Source organism: Phodopus roborovskii, unplaced genomic scaffold (assembly GCF_943737965.1).
Source record: "Phodopus roborovskii unplaced genomic scaffold, PHOROB, whole genome shotgun sequence".
Classification (NCBI taxonomy): Eukaryota; Metazoa; Chordata; class Mammalia; order Rodentia; family Cricetidae; genus Phodopus; species Phodopus roborovskii.
Window position 1 is genome coordinate 21,726,251 of NW_026126434.1, and position 17,205 is coordinate 21,743,455.

At 54.4% G+C, this 17,205-nt stretch overlaps 2 protein-coding genes across 2 annotated transcripts in view; both read right to left on the reverse strand.

Moving 5' to 3' along the window:
- Positions 1-4,967: 4,967 nt before the first annotated feature.
- Positions 4,968-11,802, reverse strand: Susd2 (sushi domain containing 2). Its single transcript, XM_051186914.1, has 15 exons — positions 11,706-11,802; positions 10,339-10,546; positions 10,018-10,169; positions 9,335-9,502; positions 8,725-8,899; positions 8,400-8,601; positions 8,130-8,215; positions 7,779-8,047; positions 7,539-7,682; positions 7,282-7,440; positions 6,220-6,468; positions 5,820-6,092; positions 5,540-5,716; positions 5,354-5,459; positions 4,968-5,235 (listed from the first exon to the last, which is right to left on the reverse strand). Exons 1-15 carry the CDS (start codon positions 11,773-11,775, stop codon positions 5,211-5,213), a joined length of 2,463 nt encoding a protein of 820 aa, XP_051042871.1. The 5' UTR covers positions 11,776-11,802; the 3' UTR covers positions 4,968-5,210.
- A 2,197-nt stretch (positions 11,803-13,999) lies between these two features.
- Positions 14,000-17,205, reverse strand: part of Cabin1 (calcineurin binding protein 1) — a 107,742-nt gene continuing 104,536 nt past the window's right edge. Inside the window, exons 35-37 of the mRNA XM_051186915.1 lie at positions 15,822-15,935; positions 14,697-14,923; positions 14,000-14,541 (exon numbers count right to left, since the gene is read on the reverse strand). Of these exons, the coding sequence (XP_051042872.1) occupies positions 14,398-14,541; positions 14,697-14,923; positions 15,822-15,935 (485 nt within the window). The 3' untranslated portion in view covers positions 14,000-14,397. The remainder of the gene's footprint in view (positions 14,542-14,696; positions 14,924-15,821; positions 15,936-17,205) is intronic.

Sequence of the window (17,205 nt, forward strand, 5' to 3'; positions counted from 1 at the left end):
CGTAACTGGGCATAGTAGTCCACAACTATAACTCCAGTACTTGGTCGGCTGAGGTAGGAGGGTCACTGTGAGTTTGAGGCTAATTTGGCTAGCTAATGAGTTCAAAGCCAGACTGTGCTACACAGAGTCTTTAAAAAAGGAAAGAACGAAGAAAGAAAAGGAAGGGAAGAGAGGGGAGAGGGGAAAAGGAAGATGGCCCATGGGATGCTGGGGCAGGTGGCTCAGTGGCCATTTTACTCATCCAGTATGAAGCCTGGGGTTTGATCCCCACAAGTCCATCCATGCCAACAGCTATCAGAGAAGCAGGTCCCACAGCTGTGGGAGGCTACTCCAACTGTCTCTAAATCTGTCCAGTGCTCTGTGTTGGAACTCGAGGTCCATGCCGCAGGAAGTTGGGAGGGAAAGAATGTGACATAAGGCAGGGGCCCCAGAGCTGGCTGGAACACCCTGTGAAGACTGATCCTGGGTGAAGCATTGACTCCTGCACCTGTTCCCATAGGCTCCCTTCAGGAGCCGGGACCCTTCATTGAACATCTACACAGCCCTGGCCGAAGCAGGGGAATGAGGGACACTTGCAGGCTAGGCTCCGTTAGTCCCCAATAAGTGGACCCCATGGATCATCAGTAGAGAGGGTGAGTCCCCAAATGACATTTCTTCCTGTTGCAATTGCAAGAGGATCTCTTGTGCTCCTCCTAATCGGGGAAGAGGAAGGAAAGTGTGGCGAACAGGCAGCCTAGCTAAACAGACCAAGGCTCTGGGCTTTTTTTTTTTTTTTTTTTTTTTAAATTTGGCAAAGAGCAAAACCAGAGAGATGCACTTGTGCAGTGATGAGGCTGGTGGTGTCATGTGTGTATAGTGTGTGTGTGTGTGTGTGTGTGTGTACATGTGTACATGCACACACACGCACATGCATGTGTGTGTCTGGGGTGGCATCTGGCTCTAGGAGGGTGATGTGTGTTCTGGTTCATCAGTCAGCCCATGTAGATTGCTTCTCCAAGGAAGCCAGACCCAATTACATGATGCTGCGGTGTGTGAAGTAGCAGGGGGACCTCAGACAGGTTCCCCGGCTGCTACCATGTTTGGTTATATGCTTCTCAACTAGAGACTGCTTTAACTTTCAAAGCCAGTGGAAAATGCAAGGCCAGGTTTTCATAGCTCTCTTTCTAGTGTTTAATATGTTTTTATGATGGTGCACAACTTTAATCCCAGCACTTAGGACTCAGAGGCAGGGGGATCTTTATGAGTTCAAGGCCAGCATGGTTTGCAGAGCAAGCTTTAGGCTAGCCAAGGCTAGCTATATAGGGAGACTGTCTCCAAAAAAAATATTTAGTTATTTTGCAGCAGGGTATGTAGTTCAGGCCTGAAACTTAGCTTCCTAAGTGTTGGGACTAACAGCAGGGACCACCATGTCCTAATTTTTCTTCCAAGGAATCCTCTGTTGGTTGCAACAAATACCCACTCCAAACGTATCATGGCTGGATTCCAGAAAGAGGTTTATTTCTTGTTTTTGGAGTTCTACAGGATGGCTGAACAGATCGGGGTGAGAGAGGCCTTCCCTTGCTGGAACCTAGCTGGGACATAGGTGGCATGGCTTCTAATGTTACCCTTTGGGTGGCAAGAGCAGGGGAAAGAGGAGAGGAGTTGCAATGGACTTCATGGGCTTGGATTGGAAGTGTCCTGGCCAGACACGTGACCACCCCAGGTGCAAGGGAGGCTGGGAAATGTAGTACAGTGCATGGCTGGAAAGGTGGGTCTGTGGGTGTAGGTTGCTGAGACAGGAGCAAGCGTCCACTTACGTGATGCTCACCATCAAAAAACTCAGCTGGGGCCAGTCACCTCCTGCTGCTTCCTGACTTGTCAGGGCCATACATGCTACACTAACCACCTCTTTTTGTGAACTTGAGGATGGAGCAAGGGAAGTAGGGAGCACTCTCCAGCAAGCCCAAGAGAAGCCTTCCACTACTCACCCACTGACTCTCAGCCATTATGGAGCTTTTCAAGGGAACCATTTTGGTAGGAGAGGAAGGATCGCACACTCCACCCCCGCTGCTTGTTCCCAATTGCTCTTAGCCGGTGACAGGTCATAGTTCCCCAAGTTTCCAGGTCTGGAGGACAGAAGAAAAGCAGGTACTTCCCTTTGATCCAGTGGCCAGAGTCTGTAGTGATGCTGTTGCTTCTGTGACTCTCGCTGGGTATACCCATATGACCTCATCGTTCCGGCTTCTGTTGCCCCATCAACAGGAACACACATCTCCTTTTGTCTCCCTGTCTAGAGATAATGCTAGGAGCTTGCAAGTGCTTTGCTGGCTCCTGTTCACTGTCTTGGTCCTCCCATTGTCTATTTCCAAGCTCCTGCATTACTGTCTAACCTTTGCCTGTGGGCACGAGAGCTGGAGGGTTTGGATATTTGGATAGCATCACTCCAAGCAGGGAAATTCCCAGTGTTGCCCTTCTGCAAATCCTGGGCTGCTGTTAGAGAGCCACCTCACTGAGGTCAAGGCCCTTCGATGCTCTGAGGGTCTTCGCTTGATTGTAACCTTCCACTTTCACACGGACTGAGCAAGCACCTGTTTTCTCTAGACTCCTAGGAAAGCCCCTGTCAGGTTGTAGGGCTTCCCAGTCTAGCCTGTCCTGGGCACTAAGAACAGCAGCTGTTTGGGGCCAGAGCACCCGTTTTCATTCTTTAGATGGGAAGTGTGGGCACAGGTTTAGGGCCAATCCGGGGTGGCAGTGGCAACAACTGCAGGTCAAGGTAGGCTGTGTTTTATTCATGACGAAGTCTGGATGCTTCAGCCCTGGCAAGAGACACACCCTGAGTGTCCCCCATCTATCCTCACGGCTCCCTAGCCACACCTACAAGAACCTAGGCTGTTCCTTTAACTGAAGTGACCCTGACCAGTTTCAAGGTTCCAACCTGTCTTTTTTTCCAAGAGACAGGGACCTTCCTCACCATGGCACATAGGTTGGCCCCAAACTTACCAGCTCAAGCAATCCTCCTGTTCGGTCTCCTGAGTAGCTGAGCTATAGGCATGCTGCACACTCAGGTTAGCGCTCCCGGGGTCCTGGTGTACAGACTTCCTATGATATTCTGATGGGCCTGCAGTTACTCTGTAATGGGACTCCCTGCTCCCCTGTGTCCATGCCCTGTTCAAGATGCTAACTTCCCACTCACTGCCAAGTGGCTGGCCCGGCTTAGCTTGGCTCACAGACCCTCTGGAGACTCAGGCAAGTAGGAGGCAAGCCCTGCTTTACCTCATCTGTGAGAGGAAAGTATCAGACTGACAGCCAAGACAGAAACCCTCAGTCCTACCCTGCCCTGAGCTGCAAACCTAAAGAAATAGAAAAAAAGTAGCAGTCGGGGGTTGGGAAGTCAGAACTGAGGGGGCCCACCCCTCCTCCAGCGTTCTATGGACTCCATCCTCCAAGCCTGTAGCTCCCAGTCGGTTGCACACAATGAACCCCATCGTGCAGTTCTTCTTTTTGGAAGCCCTCTGTGGGAACCGCCCTTGCCACTCAGCTCTTCCATTTCTGGCCAGGACTTCTGGCTATGGGTAAAGCTAAATAAGTAGGAAGGCTGGACTTACTCAGCCAGTTATCAGCTGGACAAACCTGTACAACCTTCCTGAGATTTCTGAGACTGGGGAGATGGGATATGGACTTGGGTGTGGAGTAGACCAAGCCAGCAAGGAATTGTCATCCCCAACCACCTAGGGCCTGCCAGAATTCATTGTTCCTGCCCTCTTCTGCCCTCATGTGGCTGCGCCTGGAATTGCAAATCACACTAAGTCCATACCCGATTCTCTTCAGGAGGTGAGCTCTGTCACACTTCTTGTCTTTGTCTCAGAACACCCATTCAGGGACCCTTCAACAAAGGAGAACTCTGGGTCCCCACTTGTCCTTCTGCTGGCTACTGATAGCTACTGTTTCCGTGACATTTGTTCCAGGACTAGGTCTAGGTGAGCAGGTCAAATAAAAGAGGCTTAGTTTTGTGCCTAACTTCTGGACGTCTCTGGGCTGAGGAACACCTGTTCTTAGCTGTGGCCCTTACAGTGATGGCACCTGGGCAGGGTTTGGAGCCCAGGCCAGGCTGGTGCTAGGCCTGGCATCTTTTCTCAGGGAACACAGAATGGGACATTGCCCTTCCTGAACAAACAATAGAGGAACAGTGTCACCGTGGCTAGCCCTCGAGGGTGATGCGCACCTGGCTGAGGAGGAGGTAGAACTAGGCAGAGGGATCCTGTCTCTCCCATCTCCTGAGGTGCCCAACGTGACAGCCCTGCCGAGCCCTTGGCAAGTATAGGCCTTCTCGTTAGTTCCTATGACTTTTTTGTTTGTTTGGTTTTGTTTTTTTAGACAGGGTTTCTATGTATAGTTTAGTAGACCAGGCCGGCCTTGAACTCATGGCAATCCATCTGCCTCTGCTCCCAAATGCTGGGATTAAAGGTGTGTGCTACCACTGCCTGGCCCTAAGACTCTTCTTAATCCATCTTTTCACATGGAAACGCTTGGGGCAGACTGCAGCAGGCAGGATTCAGCCTCTAATGTGTTAGTGAGTGAGTGCACAGGCAGCTATGGAAGATTGGGAAAGCACAGACACACACCAGGGAAGAGGTGAGAGGAGCTTGTTGTCTTCTTGTTCAGGCAGGGAAGGGTGTTCCTGAGTATGCTATGGAAGAGGTAGGAGTACAAGCCTGCTGAGCAAAGGGTGTCTTCTTCAGGAGGACTTGCTCTCTCTGCTCAGGCCCTGAGGCCTCTCCTCACCGTGGGAGTGGACCTACCTGGACTATCAAGTTGGGTCACGGTGCAGGAGCCAAGGCAGCTCAGTTGTGGGGGCCCTCCCAGGAGGGCAGGTGCCAGGCCTTACTCTATCAGGCCCTGGGGAGTGAGCTCCCAATGAAAGGATATCTGGGCTTGCGTCCCAGGCCACTCCCGTTTTAGGACAGGGCAAGAAGAGATTCCTCAAGCCATAACCATTAGACAGAGTGCAGGTTATTGATGGAGGAGTGGGGAGGTTCAGGAGTTAGAATATCTGGCATCATGCCTCAGTCAGAAGGACGGGTTAGCCACAGGTTTGGGGTCTGCAGTATTGAAGGCACAGATATTAGATGGGGGAATCGTAGGACTAGGGTACACGTGACTTGGGCTTCTCCTGGGAGGCTGGGTCTTGGTGACCACATGGCACGATGCTGTCAATCAAGTGTGCTCCTGTCTCAGGGCTGTGAACTCCACATGGTCCTGTAACCGATAATGGGTTTAAAGTGGCACATGGGCCTCACCAACCACGTCTAGAAAGCTAAAGAGGGACAGAGGTGGGGGGCTCTTGAGTGATGTCCTCGCACAGGTACACTCTTACATGTTGCCCTTCCTGCGGCGGTGCAGCAACACATAGACGATAGAAATCAGGGCCACTATGCCCAGGCCTCCGAAGATGATGCCCAGCAGCACTGCGTAGCTCCGTCCTGGCAGACAGGAGAGTAGTAGCAGTGGGCAAGGGCACGGGTGTGTGGAGGCAAGGCAGCTTACGGGAGAGGCATCTCACCTGGCTGACACTCTGGGGTAGGCATAGACCAGGTACCATCAGCTCGGCAGATGCTAGTCTCTGACCCCACCAAGCTGTAACCACTGTTGCAGCTGAAATGGACACTGGAGCCCGCCAGGTACTTCAAGCCTTCCTTGTGCCCATTTGAAGGTGGGTGTAGCCAGCCACAGGACACCACTGGGAGAGGGGCAGAGGACAGAGGACAGGCCTGAGCTGCTGGCCACTGAACAAGGCTCGGCAACCTGAGAGGCCCACGCTTGACCCCCTTCCCAGCCCCTACCGGGCTGCAGGCTCTCCAGGCGTTGTAGGTGCAGTTGGTGGGCAGCCCGGGTGGCGTTGCCCACGCTCTGGTTGCCTGTGCTTAGCACGTCGTGGATGCAGAAACGGTCACTCCCGCACAGTCTGTCTACCTCTTCTGCCTTGCTGGGGCTGAGTGTGATCTCATGGGGGAAGAGCAGTTTGAAGTTGGGGTCATGCTTGGGTCGGTTCACGAATTTGTAGACCAGAAACCAAGAGTCATAGGTGAACAGGGAAGAGGTGTTGGAAACAACCCCTGTAGAGACAGGTGCCAGTCTTGGGTGGGTACCGTTTCCTGACACAACTGAGTTTCTCTCCTCGATCCACTGTCACCCAATCCCTCCTCACCCTCCCTGCCATGCTCACTCCACCAGGCCACTCACAGTCGGCTCCAAACTGGAACAAGTGCTGAGCACTGGCATTCGGGGGCAGGACCTGCCCGTTGCGCAGAGTGAAGTCATCTTTGGGGTTATCGTTGAGTGTCCCCAGGAGACCATGGGTGTGGGTCAGGAACTTCTCAGGAAGCAGGACGGCCACACTGAGAAAAGGGCCTTGTATGCCGACCTCGAGGCCAGCCCCCGATGACAACATGATTGATACCTTATCCTCAGAGGCCACTGACAGGAACATGCCTGGCCACAAGTAGAGATGGGTTAGGGTTGCCCTCTTGGGCCCTGTGTTCTGCCCCCCAACCCTTGTCACAGCACCAGGTAGGGCAGAGGGTACTCACAGGAAAATAGGGAGTTGTACCTGGGATTGCCTGCTGACTCCAGCATGCCACTACTCCCATCCCACATCTGCTCGTGCCCGGACTCCAGGTGGTCTCAAGGCCACCCCGCAGGGATTTCTCCTCCTCTCCCATGTCGAGGCTACATGTTTGGGTCAACCCCTGCCTGGCCTGCAGTAGCCCTTCCTGAAGGTCTCTGTGCATGATGTTCTCACCAATCCCCACTAGGAACCCTTTCAATGTCCAGCTCTGGGGCAGTATGGCTTGGTGGCAAGGGAACTGGATGCTACTGCTGTGGCTCCTGGCTGCCACTTCCAGCCTGTGTTCTTTGATCTGTAGGGCTGGTGTCTTTGTAGTGGAGTTTGAAAGTGAACAAGTGGCCACAGCACAGAGGCGAGTCCCATCATCGTGGTCTTGTATGGAGGACTATAGGGAGGACTCTGTTCTAGTCCTTGGCCATTCGGGGCTCTGAGCAGGCCCTGTAGTAGTTATGGCAGGTGGATATGAAGGCACGAGAACAGACATCAGGCTGGGCAACTGCTCTCTGTGGCCTAAAGCAGTCACAAACGGCCGTGTGCATTGACCTCACAAGGCCCAATACTCCTTTGCTTTTGCATTTGTGCCCAGATTCTACCACAGCCTATGGCCAGGACTGGGAACAACATGAAAGTCATGAGTGACCTCTGGATCGTGCTTACCATGTCACTCTGTCACTCACCCTTCAGGTCCATCCAATTCTGTTCAGTGAAACTGAGAGCCTTCTGGTTCAGCAACACTTGCAGAGCCCGAGGCCTGCCAGCTAACCGCACCTCTACCACATCTGAGTTGTCTTCTTGGACAGCCACTGCAGTCAGCCCTGTGCCACGGGCCTGGGTGCCTAGGTGGGTGCAGAATGGGGGTCTTTTGGGTCCTGTCTACTACCCTGGGTGGCCCAAGAGTGCCACCCCCAAACAGAGACCATGGGCCCTGCCTCACCATTGGGCATTGTCCCTGGCTGGGCCCGCCCCTGCACCCTCAGGTCAGTCAGCGTGGACTCCAGCAGCACATACTCGCCACTTCCGCCGAATGAGAAGCTGGTGCCATCAAAGGTGACAAAATGGGGGTCCCCAAAGGCAGAGGCTGAGGTGAAATCAGAGGATCAGGTACATTTCTTTGGACTTTTCCAGCCAGACATGACCCTCCCTCTGCGGTTCAGGTACCCAGTCCAGCACCCACCCAGGCGGGGCGGTCGGTAGCTGCGGCAGTCACTGGAGGGCCGCCGCTTCATATAGCGGGAGCACTCAGGAGCCCAGAGACAGCAGTAATAGAAGCTGATGACATCGTACAGCCAATGGGACATGCCCGGCACGCGGGGAGGGGTGCGGTATGGGGGTGCACCCCAGTCATGGCCTCTGTCAGGGGTGCTGCCACTCGTGGAGTCTGAGGTCAGGAGTTGCGTGCCTGCCGCGGTATAGCAGCACTGCTGGCCCGAGCCATACCTGGGGCTAGGGTAGGAGCAAGTCAGGGCCATTGCTGGCAGCTGCCCCTCGTCCCTGCCTGCCCCTCATCCCTGGTGGGGTAGCTCACCTGGCCTGCACAGAGCGCACACAGTGCACAGCCCCAGGGTGGTAGGTGCAAACACTGCCTTGCTCAATGTCACAGCCATAGTCAGTCTGCAGAGTATCCGGGAAATGTCACCTGGGCTCTGAATTCCCTCCCTCCCTCTCTGGGAACCAACCCCAAGGAGACCTTCAGATCCCACCCTACCTCCTGGTGGCCTCTGTCTACCTCAGTCAGGGAGGCTGGTCCCTCCTGTCCTCCTCCCTCTCTGGGGCCCTAATAGGTTCGGGGGCTTACGAAGAAGCGGCCAGAGTCAGCCCTAGCCTGGGCCAGTGTGCAGGGGCAGTCTGGTAGCTCCTTCAGGAAGTCTGGCAGCTCATCTTCCAGTGCCTCCCAGGCCAGGCACTGTTCACGGGCCCAGGCTACAGAGTCTGCCCGGAAGTCATCACCCAGGTGCCAGGCCAGTGCGTGATCATTGGTCCAGAGTGCCAAAACATCCCTGAGGTAGAAATGATGTACCATCTAGGGGCTGCCTTCCACGCACCTGAGCCCTGGGACTTCCGCTGCAAGCTCTGCCCTCTTCAGGCAGGAGATCCCAGCATACCATCGGCTAGGCCCTTACTGTTGTCCTGCATAGTTCCTGCTGCTGCTGATCCTCACGGCACCCACTTTCCACCTCTGATACTCAGGAGATGCGGGTTTTGGGATGAAAGTAAAGAAGCCAGAGTTGGGGGTGTTTCTAGCCAGAGGGTACAGATAGGACCACTTTGCTGTCCAGTTGTCAGAGTAGGGTTTACCTAGAGGCAGAGAAGACCGTGGTCAGCCCTCCAATGGCCCCTTCCTTCCCTCAGTCTCTGGAACTGACAGCCTGAATGATGAAAAGAAAGCAAATGGATAGCCAGATGGTCCTTGTGGACGGGCATGCGCTGATGTTTCAGCAGGGTCCCCCGCTTGGGACACACTTGAATCACCGTCTCTGGTCCATGCCAGGCTCAGAGGAGATGGAATGGTGGAGGTGGCTGCTTCTGTCTTCAGTAAACATTATCTACTCAAAGGTAGCAGCATTTGACACTCCTACTGGTTCTGGGGTCCACCATGCATGCCGGAAAACCCTCCTCATCCACAGCGCTGGCCTTAACTCCCTTCTTCCCTTCCACTTGCAAACTGCTTCCCATACTCCTGCCTCCTTCCCCTCCTATCTGAGTGTCTGAAGTTCCCAAGGCAGGCCCTACCTGTCTCCTCATAACCCCACAACTCAATGGTGACAGTCGGCATGGGCAGCAGTGAGGAGTTCCAGGTGAGGCTGAGATTTCCACTGGTATCTGCAGTGCCGTAATATTGCCAACGGGTCTCGTTCACCAGCTGGCTCTTCTCAGACTCGGACACTTTGTAGGGATGTGCTGGGCAGGGGCGAGTGGGTAATGAGCAAAGACTGAATTACACACCTTGAGGGCTCAAGAACCTCTCAGTAACAAACACTGAAAGGGACTAGGTGATGTCTCCTTCAGGGTCTCTTGGCAGGAAAGACACTATGGCCAGGAGAGATGATGGTCTGGCCTGTAGAGCTGGGGAACCAAATCACATTACACTTCTCATTTGGCCCTTCCCCAGCTCCTTGCTGAGGGACCATCAGGGGCCAGGTCTGGGCCAGATGGGGACCCCACAGCTCCGACTCCTTTGTGAGCTGGGACTCTGGTCTAGATGCCAGGAGTGGAGTAGTGAATGACAGAAACCCTTGCCCAAGGGACTGGTTCAGCCAGAGAGACAGGTAGGCAGACTGGGTCTAGTATCAGTGTTTGTGGATTAGCATTGGGGAAAGTCCCATGGCCTTGAGTTGCAGATGGGAACCAGGGCCCACGGAGGGTGGGGTCCATGGGCTTACAGCCTAGACCAACTAGGCAGCATGAGGGCTCACCGGCTAGCCAAGTGCCTGTGTGAGGGAAGGAGCGGCCGTTGTCCAGTGAGATGGTGAAGGGAATGTGGCCGCTTTCATAGAGCAAGGGTGAGATACAGTGCACTCGATTCCAGCCATCGACGTAGCCCAGGGTCTGGACACTGTCCTTAAACCTGAGGGACAGAGACGGTAGAGCCAGCCTGAGCCAACAGCTCTGAAGACTACACTGTTTCTCAGGGAATGGGTTGGGCTGGGTGTTCCTGTGCCCTCCTGCCCGCTCTTGTACCAGGGCACTAGCAGACCCACACATGGGGTTGAGAGTGTGCTTAGCCCTCCCCACACCTGCAAATGACACCATCAGTAGAGCCAGGCCACTCTAAATGCTGCACCACGAAGTCTTTGCCACCCATCATAGAGCCTGAGGAGGGTGAAATCTCGAGGCAGTAGTTTAGAATGTCTTCACAACAGGTGCCAAGACCCGAGCAGGTTGGGTGACAAGAGCAGGGTCCATCCTGTTCCCCACAGCGCAGGGAGCAGCTCTCCCGGGCACCTGGAGAAGAAAGTCCTGTGTGCTGGGGTCAACTACCCTACAGAGGGCTCCATGAGAAGCCATTGCTCCAGCTACAAATGACATGGTGGGAAACCATGGACGCCATAGGCTGGGAGCCGTCTTAGCATAGGTAATGGAGTGGTTTCTCAATGGCTAGAAAGGGTCCTCTTGCTTGCCTGGGGGCACATAGCCACCAAGAGTCCCATTCAAGGTCCAGGAAGGAATGGTATCTGGGTGGAGATTTTCCCATCTCTTTGGGGGGGGGTAGGGTAACAGTTGAGTCCCAGAGAGCCCCACCCTCTGCGAAGGCAAACAGGACACTCCCTTTTAGGGGACAGAAGGGGGAAGGGAGTACATTCCAGTGGGGATTCCAGCACAATGCAGTTGGGAGTACACCACAGGGACTGAACATCCTTCTCGGGCTTTCCTCTGTGGGCCGTAGAGACCTGTGGCAAGGCTGTATTTCAGCTCCAGGGCTGCAAGGCCAAGACTGGGGTGGGGCGTTAACTTCCCAGGCCAGACTGCATCTCCCACCTGGCCTTGATGAAGGAGGTCCTCCAGGGTCTGGCCCACTTCACTAAGTGGAACGCTTGCGCTCAAGAGCAGCAATAAATATTTATTGGCTAAGGGTTTAATGACTGCAAGGGGTGTGGGAAGATGCTTCAAGATGCTATGAGATAAAAGTATCAGAAGGGTGGTGGCACTTTCCTGTTCTGGAAGATGGGGTGAGGCAGGGGACTGTGGGCCCGTAACTCCCAGCTCAGCTCAGGGAGAGGCTCTGGCTCTAAGATCAGCCTTCTTGCTAGACTTTCTGGATTCAGATAATTAGGACACAGTGATAGACAGAGGCCCGAAGCTCCCTATGTGGTCACGCTCTTCACTGGGGCTGGTAGTGCAGGCCAAAGGCTCTTTGGTCTCCCTTGCTTCCCTCCTAGGCCATGTTTTCTTCAAGAGTGCAGGCTGGGCTTGAATCAGACCTCCCATCTCCAACAGAAATGTCTTGAAGCAGAAGCCTCAGAATTTCATCCCCATACTCCCCAGCACAGCCCCAGATTCACTGCCAGATGGACAGACACTGAACCCAGAGGGCTGTCTGCTTAGGGCCTGCCTGATCAGGTAGATGAGCAGGGAGGGGCAAGAAGGGCTGAGTGGGGCATACCTGCTGTGGGCCTGGGGCCTGGGGTTGTCACCAGCAGCATCAAAATCCAAGGCAGCAGGGCCAGCTTCATGGTGTGTCCTGCGTGTGCAACCAGCAGGCAGCAAGCTGGGTGGCTCAGAGATTGCAGGACAGGCTCCCTCCCTGCTGGCCTGGCCCCGCCTACCGGCCCCGCCCAGCGTTCTGCGGCACCGCTCCTCCCCTTCCCTCCCTCCCCACTCCTCTCAAAGTCCACAGGTGCCCACAGAGACCAGCAGAGCCCGATCTGCCTAGTTAGCACATTCTTGTCCCATCATCACAGCCTTGGGACCCTGTGTGAGAACGAGGGGCTGGAGTGTCCAGACATTAAGACCTTTGGCACGTGAGAAGCCAGATGTCTCGAGGCAGCTCAGATCCTGGGTCACACAGTCCAGTCTTGTGTGCAAGGCTTCTGCAGGGCTGGTGACTAAGTCCTGGTCCCCTCAGAACAGACCTAGACCTCTGTTTTCCTTAGGGAGGTGTTCTCCCTCTGACAGGCAGAGGTGGAGCAAGGAGTTAATCTGCTCGGAGTGTAGGCATGGACTTGAGACTGGGCCATTTCTGATTCACAGCAGGCTTCAGACAGAGAAGCCCAGAGCTGAGGCCAGCCTAGCCTCTGTGTTGTCATTTGGCAACATACCCTGTTCTGGCTTCTCTAAGCTTCTGCAGAAGAGGAAAAAGCATGATGGAGACCTTCTGGTGGCTTCTGGGAGTCATTGATGCCAGGGTGGCCAATGAAGGCCCCCAAGCCTTGGGCTTGTCACCTAGGCCAGACATCAGGACAGGGAAGCTGCGGTTTCTCAATGCAGACACAATGGCTAGCCTCACAGGAAGAGGAACAAGGCAAGCTGGCTTATGAGCTGAAGCTATTTGGTCTGTAATTCTCCTCTGGTCCTGGGTCTCAGCCACTCCATTGTTCTATGGGCCTTGTCCCTTCTTAGTAATTAGTTAGGGTTGTAGGTCACCTGTGGCTCTCCCTTGAGTATCTGAGGAAACCTGTGCTTAGATTAAGGAGTGTCTCCACTACATCTGCCAACTCCACAGTCCTGTGTTGTGACAAGTCTTCCAATGCTGTCACGCTCACCTTAAAGAGGGGAATGAAAATCTCCCAAGCCACAGGGTGCTTTGGGTAGATAGATACCTTTGTGTGCACACAGGTCCCATGGCAGGGAGTGGCCTGTGCCAGCACCCAGGCTCAGGACTGAGGGGTCTCCCTACCATGGGGTGTATGCATAGGCAGAGGTGCTTGGCTGAGTGACCACAGTCCCTGATTTCTTGGCTCTTCAGAGGGCTGGTCTGATGAGTACTCATCTTGGGTTGCCATGTTTCTAGCTCCAAAGGGCCTGGGTTAGGGATCTAGGTCTAGTCTTCCTTTTTAGTTGAGGGTATGTGCTCAGCCCATGAAGGCACAAAAGGCTACTTCATCTCCATTCTGGCATAGAGCTTTTGAGGAGAGACAAACAGGACTCTGAAGTGCTGTGGGTGACAGTCATGACAGGCAGGTATGAGCCCCTAGAACATAAGTATCTCCAAAATAAATGGCATGGAGCCTAGGAGAGGGGGAAGGACCAGTATGGTCTGTTGTGATGTTAAAAGTTAATTTTTAGCCAAGTGCCTTAGCATATGCCTGGAATCATGTTTAGGAGGCTGAGGCACAGCATGCCTGGGTTCTCAGAGCCTATCTGATTATGTAGCAAGATCTTGTCTGAGGGTTTCAATCTGGTCTCTCTCCCCAGACCTTCCACTTTTGTTTTCCTGCATGTACATCTGTGTACCACATGTGTGCAGTGCCTGGGGAAGCCAGAAGGGAGCACTGGATCCCCTGGAACTGGAGTTAGGGCTGGATGTGGACTGCCATGTGTGTGCTGGGCACTGACCCTGGCAGAGCAGTCAGTGCTCTCGATGGCGGATCCAATTCCCCAGCCCCCAAATCTTCCTTCGGAATCAGCAGCTCGCATGTACTCTGTCCGGGCTCCCCACTGGGGTAGCTGGTCCTGTCATGGAGGAACTATGATGAGGTACACCCCCTACCCCTGATCAGCTTTCATCCCCACCACGCCCTACTGCTAACTCCTTGCCATCACACAGGTGCTGCCTTCTTTGTGTCCGTATACTACAGAAACTCCAGGAAAGCTGACATTTCAGACACAGGTCCATCCTCACCAGGAGACTCCCCCAGCCATCCAGGGGCTTTTGAATAGTAATACCCTCATGGGGAGCAATCCCAGTACCACATGAGCACGCCCCCCCCCCCCCCAGCGTAAGCAGCAAAGCAAAGATCATTTTCTCAGCTTTATTAGAAAAAACAACAACGACAAAAAAGGGTATGGTCTGAGCTAGGCTCCCGATGTCTCAGCAGAACCCAAGCTAGCCTATCTTGGCAATAGAACTGTGGGCCGGCCAGCTGGGCTTGTAAAGAAAGCCAATATTCATAAAACAACGAAAGTGCCAGCCCTTCTGTGTAGACCGTAACCAGTTCATCCTCATGTGCCCGAGACAAGTCTTGTCTTCCTTTGGACCAACACGCTGGGTGTGGACAGCCTCAACCACGGCAGGATGCTGTGAAGAGGCGGTTGGGCAGGCTTAGGAGACCACGAGAAATGGTGGTCTGGACCGCAGGGATTCCAGGCCTAGCTGTTGCTCTGGATATGGCTGTAGGGCTCTGGGTGGGACTCCCTCACATTTCCATAGAGTCGTCATCCTCGTCTGTCTCACTCTCCAATGAGGACTCCTGGCTGGACGTCTCCAGAACCTCCAGGGCTGGCTGGCACAGGCTCTCCTTCCTCACATTGGCAGCTGACTGGGCGGACAGGATGGCTGACTGCACACAGGGCAGAACACAGTTAGTTAGGAGTGACTGGCCTTACCCGAAACCTCTTGACATTAGCCCAAATTCTCACCCAGGCCTCCCTGTAACTCAAGCCCCTTCCCAGACCCCCATTATCACCAGGCCCCCTGCCTGGTTCTCACAGTCACCTTCAGCTTCTGCTTGGTCTCCTCTGAAATGCTGCCTTTGGGGGAAAGCAGGGTTGGGGTAGGTGGTGTGACGGTGATCTCAGGAGGGAACTTGGTGGTGGCCGAGGGGATCACCAGCTTTGGCATGTTGGATAGGAGGCGGGATTTGGTCCTGCTGGACTCAGCCTTGCCTTGATGACTCTCGGATGTCTGGGGACTTCCGCTGCTGGGGCCCTTAGTGCTGGTGGCTGTTGGGAGACCTCAGTTTGAGTTAAGGACTCAGTTCCTCCCATGGAAGGCCCATACAACAGTTCCTTTTCTGGCCTTCTGCCTACGTTGACTGTAAGGGTCCTGGGCTCACCTCGGGTTGTGACCTTGGCATGCTAGCTTTGCACTTGCAGCTAGGAGCACCCCAGGCTGTGAGGAGCATCAGTGGACTCCAGCAGTCCCTCTGAAATTTCCCAGGGATTCTGAAGGTTCCCTTAGCACCAAAACAACACAAAACTATTGTTTTATCTTCTGAACTATTCCACCCAGGGGGTCCCAGTACATTTTCTCTCACTCCAGGATGAGTAAGGAATTGAGCCTCCTGGAGGCAGTTAAGGCCATGGCAGACTGCAGATCTGGGACCTGGCAGCCTCCAGGGAGCTACATGCACTGGGAACAACCCAGCTACCCTGGCACAGCTCCACATTCTTTTAGCCTCATCTCTTTAAAAGGAGTGGGAGCTTATCCAGAGCCCTGCCCGGTGTTCATAGGCTGGCGCCATGTCCTTCCATCCTGAGTGGTCTATAGGGAGACCTGGCCAAGTGGTCTCAAGGGGCCTGACTAGAGCGGCTGGTGGATTCCCACAGAGAGGCCATCTCTTGCTCTGTCTTAGCTGCCCAGAGGCTCCTCCCCATACAGAACTGTTCCTCTGGGCTTAAGAGACACTCCAAACCTTATTGGTAGGAGCCTTCTGTGGAGCTGGGGTGAAAGGAGGAATTAGGGTCCCAATAATGGCTCCTGCAAGGCTCCAACCAGGGTTCTTCCCCATCTATCCTCTAATCTACCAAGCGGGACCCGCTGTGGGGAAGCCCACCTACAGCTGTCATCTGAGAGCAGCCTGGTGGGAGCCGGTGCTGGTCTGCTCTCAACTGTCCTTACCTGGGCTGCAGGTGGGCTCAGCCAGGGTGGTGGCTGTTCTCATCTGGTGGCTGTGCCGTGGCTCTTGGAGTGGAAAGCTGGCACCATCTGTCACCCCTGACAGCTCTCTTCTCTCTACAGAGACACAGCCAACTGTAGGTTACACCCCATTCCACGGGGGCGGGCAGGTCCCCTTTCCCAGATCTCCAGACTTCTGTGACAGGCCTTGTAGGCTCAGACTATGCCCTAGAACATGTGCCTCTCTATCCCCATAGAAACCAGGAACCAGCAAGCATTCTTCTGGGACAGCTGCACGAAGACACAGGCAGGTAATTTCAAGGTATCTATCACACCTCAAAGAGAGGGGAGAGAGAGAGCGAGTCGCCAAACTGGGCAGCTGTGCTTGCCATAACCAGAGCCCTGCCTAGTTAGGGGCTGGCGACCTGTCCTTCCATCCTGAGTGACAGTCTCTGGGAACCCTGGCTAAGAGGTCTTGAGGGATCTGCCTGACAGAGTGGCTGGAGGAGAGACAGGGAGGGGGGAGAGGCATGGTGTCAGGGGTGGGCTTACCCCTGTGTGGTGTGAGGTGCCTACCCCTTTTCTGGTTCATAGAAATGGCAATCACAACTGGAGTCAAAACCATCTAAGCCACCAACTCACACCAAAGTAGACAGAGAACACGACAGCACCATGTCTTCCTGCTGGGCCAAATCCCTGCTTCCCTGGCACAAGGCGGGGGCTTGGAGTGGTCAAGTGTGCCACAGACTGGATGGAACTAGGGACAACAGTGTGCTTGTATTACTAGTTAGGATCTGTCTCCCATCTCCTTTAAGTTCTTAGTGGTCTTACAGGCGGCTCCCCCTTCCTGCTCACCCAGGTACCCACTATCCGCCCAGCTCTCACCCTGCCCTCCAGGCTGCTGCCCAGAATGGCCATCCCTTCCCTCCAGCAAGGAAAAGGTAGGGAGGGGTCTGAGTGCCACGGAACCGTCCCACTGAAATTTCCTCAGAGCTGCTCGAGGGTCCAGAGGTCTCCTCTTCCCCATCTCTTTCTTATTTAAAGAGGAGTTCTTGCTATGGAACCCAGGAGAGCTCTGTTAACCAGTTTCAGCCTCCAGAGGAAGGTACAAACACCACAGCTCACCTGGCCTGAGCCACTCCCCCTCATCTTCAATGCCTGGTGGTTTAGGTTATAGACAAACAATGGCTAGCAGCATGGAGCACCTCAGGGGTCTCCTGCAGCATCCCCAGCTCCACCTCCTATTTGCAAGATAGAAAGCTGGGTGCACACCCACCAAGCTGCCTTCCCTGAGTCCTGACCCAATACCGCATGTGTCCATAGGGGGCAGCACTCCACCTGATGTGTCTGGATGGCCCCTTAGCATGGGTTCCCTGAGTAGCAGAGG